Consider the following 13031-nt stretch of genomic DNA (forward strand, 5'->3'; position numbering starts at 1 on the left):
GCCTGTGGTTCTATTTTGTTGGTTAGTTTATTTTGTTCATTAGATTCCACCTATAGGTTAGATCATATGGTATTTGTCTTTCACCAACTGTCTTATTTCACATAGCTTATTTCAATCACAGATTGAAAAATAAACAAAATGCAATGTTTTTTGACCCATGATAATTATATAAATTTCAAAATTCAGTGTCCATATATAAAGTTTTTTTCTATTTTCATACTTGGTCTTTATTTTTTTTATTGTTCTTCAACTACAGTTGTCCCCATTTTCCCCCTACCCACCCCCACTTTCCACACTCAATCCTAACCCCTTTGGCTTTGTCCATGGGTCCTTTGTACATGTTCCTTGACCAAGGTTCCCCTTCTTTCCCCCATTATCCCCTCCCCACTTCCCTCTGGTTACTGTCAGTTTGTTCTTTATTTCAATGTCTCTGGTTCTATGTTGCTCGCTTGTTTGCTTTGTTGATTAGGTTCCACTTATAGGTGAGATCACATGGTATTTGTCTTTCACCACCTGGCTATGCTAAATGAAATGATCCATATACAAAGTTCTATTGGAATATAATCATGCTCATTTATTGTTGCATTGTCTGTGGCTACAGTGGCCACACTACAGTGGCCCAACTGAGTAGTTCTGAAAGAAGCTGTATCACCCACAAAACCTAAAATATTTACTCTCTGGTCCTCCACAGAAAAAAATATTGCCAACCTCTGACATAGTAGTAAATGTCCAAAGAGTTAAGCAAATTTCAAAGAAATGGAGATACAAATATTCTCGTGCTTATGAAATGCTTCTCACTCTCACTTAAAGTAGAATGTAATTGAAATCAAATTGAGATAGTTTTTTATTCATAATATTACCAAAATTTTAAATAATGTTAAAACAGAGTGGTTGGCAAAGGAATGATGAAAGAAGCACTTTCACAATTGCTGATGGGATAGTTAGTAGTATGACTTATATGAGAAGAAATTACAATACTCTAGCTATAAAAATTATAAATACACACAATTATTTATTCAGCCATTCCAATTTAAAAAATTAGTTTATGAGTGCATTCCTATGTGTTAAAGTTGACATGTGTATACAAGATTATTAACTATAATATTATTTATGAGAGCACCAAAAGTGGAAGCAAACCAGATTTCCCTTAACTGGGAACTGAAATAAATTCTGGTAATATACAACATACTCTAATAAACAAATAAAATATTATGTAGATGTAAAAATAAATGATAATGTTCTTTATGTATTTGTTATGAATTATCTCAAAGATATATGTTTACATTAAAATCAAGTAGAGGACAGTGCATAATTTTCACTTGGAAAAGTATTAATACACATACTGTATTTTGCTGTGTATAATGTGCACTTTTTTGCCCAAATTTTTGAGGGAAAAATAAGGATGCACATTACACGTGGGTACTTCTAATTTTGTATCTATAAAAATGTTTTTAATTCTCTAATTCAAGCTTATGCATTAAAAGTGAAACTCTAGAAAGCAATAATGATATCCATATGCAAAATAATACCCTGGAATACGATAATCAGTTTTGTTTCTATATATAAATAAATAAATAATTGAATTAAAAATCAAAACATTTTTGTTTTCTGAAAGTTTGGACCCAAAATGTGGGTACACACAATACAAGATAAAATATGGTAATTTCTTGTTTATGTATAAATGCTTTCCTAAAAAGAAATATTTCCTAAAAGAAATATAATAATAAAAAATTGTTGACTTTGGAGAATTATCAGGATTATTAAAATATAGTGACTTAAGTTTATATTTTCAATATATGCAGTCGAATAGGAAAATTCAACTCTGTGAATGTCTAACATTGTCAATATTTACACATAAATGTAAATTTAAGACAATTGAAACTGCATGTAGTGTCTTGTGCTTCTTGAATATTTGGCTCATGCTTTACATCAGTTTTGGAAAATATTTGTGTTATTATATTCAAATATCACTTTTCCCCAGGAAATTCTCTTTCTGGGGCTCCAATTAGATGTGTATTTAACCTTTCCAGCAAATACCATGTCCATTAAGGATTTTTTCTTTTTTTTTCAAACTTATGATTTACTCTCTTCTACATTCTTGATATGCTGAGCCAGTCCAGATCCATACACTGCAATTTTACAAAAAAATGGAAAGGAATGAAATAAACCAAAAATGGATTACATCTTATATTTTTTTTCACATCTCATGATAATGCAGACTTTACCGTGGGGTAATTTCTTTTTTCACAAAAGTCTATACTCCAATGTTGTGCTATCTTTTTGTGAATACCAGGAAATTTTGCAAGGATTTTCAGTTTGTTACATAATAGCAGAATTCCTATTTTTCAACCTGATAATCTCCTGTAAATGTGTGATCCATGACACTCATGAACTTAGGTTTCAGAGCTAAATAATTCTCTAATTAAAAGTAAAAACATTTAAAGTAGAAAAAAAGAAAAGACAAATCTCCAATTTCCCCGTATTGTACAAGAACACAGAGATGTGATGCACTGAGTTCCCAGGCGCCCTGCCTTGGCTCCTCACTAGATAGAAGACTGGCTGCTTTCTTTAACCACCAAGTGAAAGCTGTACTTCATACATCGCGAGGGATGGGAGGAGTTTTGGGACATGCCCTGGACAGCAAACTGGCCACGGTTATAGCAGGGGTGCCCTGGTTGTAGCTCTGATTCAGGCTGTGCCTTTTTTATCTCTCAACACCTTCTCATGAGGAAATGGGAAGGTACTGGGCATGGTGTCATGGACCTTAGCCAAAAGCTCACTGATTATCTGTACATATAAGAAAGCACCCCACATCGATCTACAAAGGTAATACTCATCCTTTCTTACAGCTACCTAATACAGTGTGGATACATATGATGGCTTTTATTATTATTATTTCATCATTTTTTGTTATTCTGTTACAGTTGTCTCAATTTATTTTTTCATTGTCTTTATCTTTTCACATCTTTATATTCTGGATTATTTTCCAAATTATTTTTCAAAACTTTGATTCTTTCTTCATTTGTGTCTAATATGATTAAACTTATCCATTCAGCTTTTAATTTCAGTTTTTTTAGTTCTATAATTTCCATTTTACTTTTATTTAGTTTTACTTTGTGGCTTGAAATCTACATCTTGCAATTCAAGTTCTAGGCATAATTATTCAAACTTATTTTAAACGTTTGAGTATTTTAACTCCAATAGCTGGATCTTTCATTGATCTACCCCTTTTGCCTTTTTTTCCCTCTTGGTTTCTTCAGTCCTTGTATTTTGCATTTCCGGTTATACTTTAATGAAGGTCATAACAATTATAAGGATAATTTGAGGTGCTGATTAGTATCTTTCTGATGAAAGTATTCCATTTTACACCTGATTAAAGTGACCAACCACCTCAGTCTGTGGCTAAGGAGTTTTCCAGGATGTTGTACTGTCTGAGATAAAGTAAGGAAAGTCCTGGAAAAAACCTGAGATTGTTAGTCACCTTAATGCTTACTGAGATTGTTATCCTGAGAATGTTTTTCTGTCTTCAGGTCCAGTCTCTTGGTATTGCAGAAAAGATGTTTAAATTCTCCCTCAGCTGAGGCTCTTCCTTTGATATCTTCTTCCTGGGCCAGGATCCTGCTTTCATGAGATCCACCCCCACTACTTCAGAAGCTCCATCCCTTCCTCCCACACAGACTTCCTCCCTTTACACAGCAAAATGCTTGACTCTGCTGCCTTATTGGTTACTGAACTTTATCTCTCCTTTTATCTGAATTTCTTGGAAGTGTCTGGCCTTCCAGGGATCATGTTTTACCACCTTCTGCAGTTTTTGACATGCCTGGTATGGGGCAGAAACTTTTTCAACACTCTTTCTCATTTCTGATCTTCCGATATTTTTCTATGGAACTTCATATACTGATCTTTCTTCAAGCTGCTTCATTTAATCTATTTTTTATACATTGTCTTATAGAACAGTGCTTCATGGGGGTGTGTTACACCAATTATTTCATTCATCCTTCAAAAGTTTTGGCCATTTCCTTGGTTTTTGCTCATATTTCTAACAATGTGTTTCCCAAAGCTGAATTTATTTGTACTTTCCACAGCTTACTAACTTTCCCTATGGGTGTCCCAGAGGAACCTCTGGCTCATCATGTCCACATATAGCTCAACTGCCTGTGCCTACCTATATGAAGCACAAATAAAATCAAAATAAAATAATGCAGCAGTCAAGTAGAAGGCAGAGGGAGGTAGTAGGGAGAGTTTCCTCAGGGCTCAGAGAAAAGGATTTTTCTTTTTAATCATACAGGAATGTGAATGAGTGTGTGTTAGTGTGTGTGTGTGTTTTGTAAGAGAGGCATGTGGATTGATTTGAAAGTGGTGGGGTGAATTCTAGTCCTGGGGATGGGCTATGGCATTGGGGAGAACTCAGCAGGGTGGCTGTTCAGGACCTCGCCAGAGCTGAATCACTCAAAGTCCAGTTCAAAGTATCTCCTTCAGCACATTGAAAGAGCTAGACTCAGGGCTAAAAGAAGCCAGAATATCCAGCACAGCAGGGTTCCATGGTTAGGCTTGTTGTAAACTCTTCTCTGCAATTTGGTAATTACACTGATTCCTATGCAAGTGTACGACTTGCAAAGTGGTCCAGCAGAAAGGTTGCTTAGGTCCCTAGCAGGGCTCCGCTCACAGAGCAGGCTGAATAGTTCGCACATTGTCGATGATGGGTGACTTTTGTCTGTCCTCAGAAGTCAAATTCCCTTTATGTGAGTTCTTAAGAATGGATGATACTGAACACTGGGCTGTGGTGATCAGTAGTGTCACCTGGGAAAACATTGCTTTCTCCTATTACCCACTAACCTCACTTTACTTCAGCCTTGAGTTAAAACTGATAGAAGATTCCTGACACACACACAGACACAGACACAAGGAAACTTTCAGAGGTGTCAGATAGTTTAATACATTGACTGTGGTGACAGCACCACGGCAGTATGCATGTGTCCAAACACATCAGGTATACACCATACATGTACAGTGTTTGTATATCAATTTTACCTCAATAAAGCCATTAAAAAACTGATTGAGACGGATCCATCACTGCTTCAATAAGTTCATAAAACTTGTAAGGGCTGCACATTTTTTCTAGTCTTGGTCTGGCTTTGCAGGTCCCTAGGAATCTAATCTCATCTAGCTTCCTTGGGATCTTCTGGCAATGCTCTTTGCTGGCTGTTTCTGCACAGTTGTCCTGTCCCTCCTTCTCTTCCACTTCCTGCTCTACCCCTTTGCTCTTTCTCCTCTGAGCTCCTCTGGGGCCACAGACATGACAGGTCCCTGAGGATGAACTTGCCTTTATAGCTACACTTGAACTTTTCTGTGGCCAGAACTGACATTTCTCCTTTTGTCTCAGCAAATTGCAATCCTGAGTAAAAAAACTCTTCCCTCTCTCCTGATCCTTGTGGATGTGCCTTCATCTGATCAGCCCAGTGTAATATAAAACAAGCAAAATCTCATCGTTTGAACACCTCCTGTGTGTCTGGCATGCTTGGCATACATTGTCATTACTCAATACAACAGCACGATGAAGACATCATTCTCTAATACAAGAAAAAAATAGGATATATATCAGTATGGTCCATATTTTCCCATATTATTTATTGAGAGAATATCAGCATTATGTAAGAAACAGATAAGACACCTACTTTGATGAAGTTTTAGAATGTTAATATATGAATCAAGAAGTAAATTGATAAACAATGTAGATTATTTTAGGTCATGCAAATATAATAAAACACAGCATACCTTTATACATTTAAAGATTTTTTTACCAAATACTGTCAACTATCACCAATTTTTATAGAGTGCTTGTTTTATGTCAGGTTCTAATGCTGGGGCTGATAAAATAGCATGGACTAGATTATGAAGCTGATAGTAGATAAGGAAGTCAAGATTTTAGCTTAAGAATAAATGAATTTGGCAAAACAGCTGAATACAAAGTCAATACTCAGAAATCAAAGGCATTCCTGTATACCAACAACGAAACTGCAGAAACAGAAATCAGGAAAAAAAAATCTCATTTAATACAGCAACAAGAAAAATAACGTACCTAGGAATAAACCTAACCAAAGACGTAAAAACCTGTACTCAGAAAACTGCACAACACTGAAGAAAGAAGTTAAGGAAGACACAAACAAATGGAAGCATGTACCATGCTCATGGATTGGAAGAATTAACATCATCAAAATGGCCATACTACCTAAAGCAATTTATAGGTTCAATGCCATCCCTATTAGAGTACCCATGACATATTTCACAGACATAGAACGAACATTTCAGAAATTCATATGGAACCATAAATGAACCCAAATAGCTGCAGCAATTTTGAGAAAGAAGAACAAAGCAGGAGGGATCACAATACCTGATATCAAACTGTATTACAAGGCCACTGTAATCAAAACAGCCTGGTACTGGCATAAAAACAGGCACATACACCAATGGAACAGAACAGAGAGCCCAGAAATATACTTAAGACTTTACAGTCAATTAATATTTGACAGAGGAGGCAGGAGCACAAAATGGAGCAAAAACAGCATCTTCAACAAATGGTGTTGGGAGATCTGGGCAGCTACATGCAAAAAAATGAAACTCGATCACCAACTTACACCATACACGAAAATAAATTCGAGATGGATAAAAGACTTAAATATAACTCGTAACACCATAAAAGTCCTAGAGGAAAACATTGGCAAGAAAATCTCAGACATTCCACGCAGCAACATCCTCACAGACACATCCCCTAAAGCAAGGGACATAAAGGAAAGAATAAACAAATGGAACCTCATCAAAATAAAAAGCTTCTGCATGGCTAAAGAGAACAGCATTAAAATACAAAGAGAACCAACAGTATGGGAAAACATATTTGCCAATGATACCTCAGACAAGGGCCTGATCTCCAAAATATATAAAGAACTCACACGACTGCACTCCAGGAAGACAAAAAACCCTATTAAAAAATGGGCAAAGGACTTGAACAGACACTTCTCCAAGGAAGACATACAGAGGGCCCAGAGACATATGAAAAGATGCTCAGCATCACTAGCCATCAGAGAGATGCAAATTAAAACCACAATGAGGTACCATCTCACACCAGTCAGAGTGGCCACCATAAACAAATCAACAAACAAATGTTGGAGAGGATGCGGAGAAAAGGGAACCCTCGTGCACTGTTGGTGGGAATGCAGACTGGTGAGGCCACTGTGGAAAACAGTATGGAATTTCCTCAGAAAACTAAAAATGGAACTGCCCTTTGACCCAGCAATTCTGCTACTAGGATTATACCCTAAGAACCCTGAAACACCAATCCAAAAGAACCTATGCACCCCAATGTTCATAGCAGCACAATTTACAATAGCCAAGTACTGGAAGCAACCTAAGTGCCCATTCGCAAATGAGTGGATGCAAAAACTGTGGTATATTTACACAATGGAATTCTACGCAGCAGAGAGAAAGAAGGAGCTTATACCCTTTGCAACAGCATGGATGAAACTGGAAAGCATTATGCTAAATGAAATAAGCCAGGCGGTGAGGGACAAATACCATATGATCTCACCTTAAACTGGAACATAATCAACAAAAGAAAAAAGCAAACAAAATATAACCAGAGACATTGAAGTTAAGAACAATCTAACAATAGCCAGAGAGGAGTGGTGAGGGGACAGTGAGGAGAGGGGACTACAGGAACTACTATAAAGGACACCTGGACAAAATCAAGGGGGAGGGTGGAGGGAGGGGAGGGAGGAGGGTTCAGCTGGGGTGGGGTGGAGGGATGGGGAGAAAAGGCATAAAAGTGTAATTGAATAGCAATAAAAATTAAAAAAAGATTTTATGTTAAGTATATCTGGATCCACATATTACATTTCTTTCCATTATAAAACACTGGATAATATATGAGATATTGTCCATACAAATGCATAACCTTAGGACTATTAGCCTCTATGAATCACAGGCTCTTAACTTAAAATGCAGATAATGTCAACCATATTTTTGAGACACTGGGAGGAGTATCTGTGTGCCTATTTGTGTATTTTGGAACTGAGCTTATTAATGCAAAAAAGAATTATTTTAAAAGGTATTTGGATTCTGAGGCATCTCCCTTGAATTCTTAAGAAATTACTTTATGGCTAAGAAGAAAGGGATGTCAAACTGGAAGACCAGAGAGGTGGAGAAAATGCAGCTTTAATAGCACTATTCATAATATAAACACTGTCTAAATATTTTTGAGTTGTTATACGGTTATCACAAAAACCCTGGGCAGTGATGTAGTATAAAACAGCCCTAAATAAATTATAACTTGGTTAATAATATTTAGGGAGTTTACATAACTTTCTCATCTTATTTTATTGAACATGTTACATGTTAGGCACTGTCTTCAGGTTTTATATCTGTCAATTTATTTATTCTTCACTACAACATTAAGAGTTAGATTCTGTCATTACCTGCTATTTAACAGTTTGTCAAACTGAAGCATATAAAGATTTAACAAGATGCTCAAGGCCACAAAACTCAGAAGTAAGGGAACCGAGATTCAAATCCAGGCACACTCTGACTTTACACCTTGTGTGCTTAATCACTCAAAATATTGAAATTCAAATTCAATTTACTTCAAATATTCTTTTTTTTTCCTACCTCCATTCACAGTAGAATATCCCCACTCTGAAACCCAGAACAGCAACTGATTTACCCTTTAATAAATTGTAGATCCTTCTGAGACAATATTAAAAATATTATCACTTTTCTGTCTATTCAGAGTTGCTTAAGGAGCCTCATAAAAAAGATATTTCAATGTGATTATTGATATCTCCAACTTATTTGGCTTTTTTCTCTTTCCAGAGTTTTCTGCCAGGTAAACACATTCCTCTCATATCATAGGTCTCCATCCATGTAAATGCATCTAGATTGCTATTACGCACATTTAATCTTCTGATTTCCAACCTCTGCTCAGAATTCATATTGAAACCTTTATGCGAAGTAGTCTTAGAAGTCGACTCCGAATCTCCTTGGTCCGAGCCCCATAGATGACTGGGTTGAGCACAGGAGGCACCAGCACATAGAGATTAGCCAGGAAGATGTGCACATGCTTGGGGACTCGGTGTTGGCCAAAACGGTGGGTGAGGAAGGAGAAGAAGGCAGGAATGTAGAAGACCAGAATGACCCCAAGGTGGGAGCCACAGGTACTCAGAGCCTTGTGCTGGGCATCGCGGGAAGGAAGACGAAAGACAGCACGAAGGATAAAACCATAGGAGACAGCAATGAGAATAGAATCCAGACCCACGGCCAGCAGGGCCACAGTCAGCCCATAGATGATATTGACAGTGATGTTGGCACAGGCCAGTCGAGCAATGCCCATGTGCTCACAGTATGTGTGTGCCATGACATGGTGCTGACAGTAGGGCAGTCGCCTCAATAAAAAGATGAAGGGGGAAACAATGGCCACACTACGGAATATCCCAGCAAGGCCAATTTTGCCTATGACTGTATGGTTAAAGATGACTGTGTATCTCAGTGGGTTGCAGATGGCCACATATCGATCAAAGGCCATGGCAAGAAGGATTGACGACTCCAAAGCATAGATAGAATGGACACAAAACATCTGGGCCAGGCAGCCCCCAAAGGAAATCTCACCAGCCTGGAGCCACAGAATGGCCAGCATTTTGGGCACAGTGGTGGAGCTGAGAGCCAGGTCAGAGAGTGAGAGAAGGCAAAGGAAAAGGTACATGGGTGCATGCAGTACATTGTTCACGGCAATAACCAAGATGAGGGCAGCATTCCCAGCCAGTGCTACCAAATACATGGCACAAAAGGGGATGGCAATCCAGATGTGGGCCCACTCCAGCCCTGGGATCCCAGTCAAGAAGAGAGTGACTGGGAGACTGTCATCACTGATGTTGGAAGTTGACATTGTGCCTGGCAAATAAAAGACTATCCAGTAGGTACTAGTACACCTGTTCTGTAACTTTAGGTGTTTGATTCATTCACATAAAAGATGATCTTTTCTGTGAACAATGTATTGGAGATTGAGAAAAATGTTTGTTATTAAAATGTTTCAGAGTCTTAAAAGACACTATCTTATATAATCCACTTTTTTCATTTGCTGTCTTCCATGTCCTAAACACGAAGCTAAGAACTTAAGCATTTTCCCTGTGTAATTCTTCCAGACTTATCTCCTACTTCATCCTGCCCATTATTCACTTTATTTTGTCCACATACATCTAGAAAAAGTTGTTGCTTCTTTTTTCAGTTTATGCTATTCAATTTGCCCAAGGAACACTTTTCCTTTTCTTTTTTGTTAATCTCTCTAATTTGTAAATATCAGGCAGCACCTCTGTCTCCTAGAAGCCTTCCTTCTCTAATCGAGTCCTGAGTCATCTTTATATTTTTTTGCTCATCCATTACTTTTCAAAAGTCTATTGAGCTAGGAACCATGTCTTTACACAGTTGCAAAATCCACACGACTTACCTGTACCTATAAGTTTTGCTCAATATTCACTAAAAGACTCAATTCTGATAACTCTTAACAACATACCTTTGACATCTTGCCTTAATGTCATGTTTTACTGACTTAATCTGTATTTCTGACATAGTTGCCCAGATATACACCAAATGGCTCATTTTTATATCTCACCTGAAGTCTCTAGCAAGAGGCTGGCAGCCTGAATACACTCAAATGCATGCTCAAATAACTACAGTGTTTTGAACATCCATGAGGGTGACATGTAAGAAAGTAAGACATGCATCAGACATGTTAGCTGGGAGAACAGCACTGCTAACTATGGTAAAGCGTTTTCAATGTACTCTGTGCCCAACAGTGGAATAGTTGGACTAATGGCTTGATCAGAATGGCAAGTGATAATACAGGCAGGTTGAGGAGTGAGTGGAGTGTCCTAGAGTTCATCAACAGTAGACAACCTGAAAGATTGAATTACTTTTTTCTGTAGAAAGCTAGTATTATGCACATCTCTGCCCCCCCCCCCCCCCGCATCCCTCGCCACCCAGTAACATCATATCCCTGAAAGAATCCTTTTTAGGATGCCTGGAATCCTGAATTTTAGTCCTGGTTCTATCACAAGAGTGTTACATAACCTGGGACAATAGTTCCCCGTTTTGAGAAGTCTCAATTTATAAAAAGCAACGAATTGGTAACTATAGTATAATCACAGAGATGTAAAGTATAACACAGCGAATACAATCAATAATATCATAATAAATATGTTTGGAGCCAGGAGGATACTGGAAATATGAGGAAGACCACTCTAGACTTCATGACTGTCTAACCACTATGCTGTACCTCTGAAGCTAATACAGAATAATATTGGAAAACTATAATGGAAAAATAAAGAAAATTAAAAACCCAAGTTCTGGAATTCTAGTCTTGCTTTTTCACCATTCATCATTTAGCATTGGTAAGTCTCATTACCTTTTTGAGACTCAATTTTCTCATCCCCAAATTGGGGATGACAATGCCTGGCTTATTTATCCCACGCAGTTTTTGTGGTTGAGAAAGAGTAAAGTGTATGGAATTAAAAAGTTTGGACACCATAAACAACGTCCTTCCCATTTCTACAAGCTCCTTGTCTCATAGCTGCATATAAGAGTAACACAGAATATAATAATCATACTCACCTCTGTCTTGCCAAGAGGAAGTCCATGTTCAGAGAAGTGAACTGATAGAATCCAGATCGCAAAGCCTGCTGCTGTCAGAACTGAAATTAGGTCCCAATTCTTCTGATTTAACAATTGGTGTTTTCATCACACTTACTGTCCATTTACAGGGCCAAACACTTAAATTACTACTTTTTAAAGCAAAGGCAGGCTAATATCAGTATTGAATGATGTTACAATCATGTTACTCCTCTGGATTCCAAACAGAATGATAAAAGTGGAGAGCCGCTCTGATTTGCCTGAGTGGCCCCAGCCACTAGAAGAAAGAAGCTTGGGTGGTGGAGAGAGGGGGGTAGAAGTCACCACCATCTGCTCTTCTCCTTTTTTCCTAGTTTATTCTTCTCTGCAACAGAAGATTTCAAATCATTATTATAAGGAAGCTGTTACTTTGTGAGAGTCTGTGGATGTGGGAACCAGAAAGATTAGGTACCACCAGCACGGTTGTTTTCCAGGGAAATGAAGGAGGAAAAGACTGAGCTGAAGCATCACTCTGGGTGGAATAGAGCATCCTTCCAAATTCATCTCACTCAGCCATGTCTCTGGGTCACTATAGTCACTCACTGCTCCTTCCGAGACCTAGACTTCAGTAAATGAACTCTGCGTTCTTTCTTTCAGCACAGATTTATGAGGAATCTGATGTCAAGTGTGTGATGTGTTTTTATAAGCTGAGATTGGAGCTCTGTGAGCTGTGTCATATGTGAGTGTGAGGCTATGTGAGAAGGTATGTTATGTAGTAAGAGCTTGTAACAGGTGTGGTATACCTGAATACAATGGCTTGTTTAGGGATGTGAAAACTGTGTTTTTGTGTAGGTTGTATAGGTGTGATTTGGAAGATAATGGTATCTGAGTGTTGATATGCCTGAATTCAAATGGAGTGTGGGTTGAAATATGTAATTTGTCCTTAGTTTTGTGAGCCCAGTGAGTATCTTCAGCTTACCCTTGGGTCCCAGTCTCCTCTGGCCAGGAGCTTAGTAATTGAGGTTATTTATTGACTCTTTGTGACATTCAGGTGTGAAAACCCAGGGGTCCTGCTCTAGGGGATTGAGCCATGGTGCTCATTTGTGGGGCAAGAATAAGGAGGGGCTGAACAGGGGAGAAAGAAATGAGGAAGGGAAGCTTCCCCTAGAGAATTTTCAAGAAAAGTGGGAATATAATGTAGCAATTTTTGTTTTTCTTCCCTGCTCTTCTCTTCCCTTTTCTTCTCTTTCCTCCTTAACACTGTGCATTTCCTTGGATTTTTGTGCATCATGGGTTCACGGTGTTCTGTGTGCAGAGGCCATCACTAATGCCTTATGCAAAGAGGGTGGGAGGAAGTGACAGTGGACATTTTTATGCTGCAT

At 38.1% G+C, this 13031-nt stretch overlaps 1 protein-coding gene across 1 annotated transcript; it reads right to left on the reverse strand.

Annotated features, from left to right (window-relative positions):
* Positions 1-7583: 7583 nt before the first annotated feature.
* On the reverse strand, positions 7584-12761 carry LOC128781100 (olfactory receptor 52D1-like). The gene is made up of 2 exons (XM_053925648.2): positions 11653-12761; positions 7584-10025 (listed from the first exon to the last, which is right to left on the reverse strand). The coding sequence occupies exon 2, from the start codon at positions 9929-9931 to the stop codon at positions 8978-8980; it is 954 nt and encodes a 317-aa protein (XP_053781623.1). The 5' UTR covers positions 9932-10025; positions 11653-12761; the 3' UTR covers positions 7584-8977.
* Positions 12762-13031: the final 270 nt, after the last annotated feature.

Source organism: Desmodus rotundus, chromosome 5 (genome assembly GCF_022682495.2).
Source record: "Desmodus rotundus isolate HL8 chromosome 5, HLdesRot8A.1, whole genome shotgun sequence".
NCBI lineage: Eukaryota > Metazoa > Chordata > Mammalia > Chiroptera > Phyllostomidae > Desmodus > Desmodus rotundus.

Excerpts from the sequence above, each read along its gene's own strand:
- LOC128781100 (XM_053925648.2), bottom strand. The coding sequence starts at position 9,931 with ATGTCAACTTCCAACATCAGTGATGACAGTCTCCCAGTCACTCTCTTC.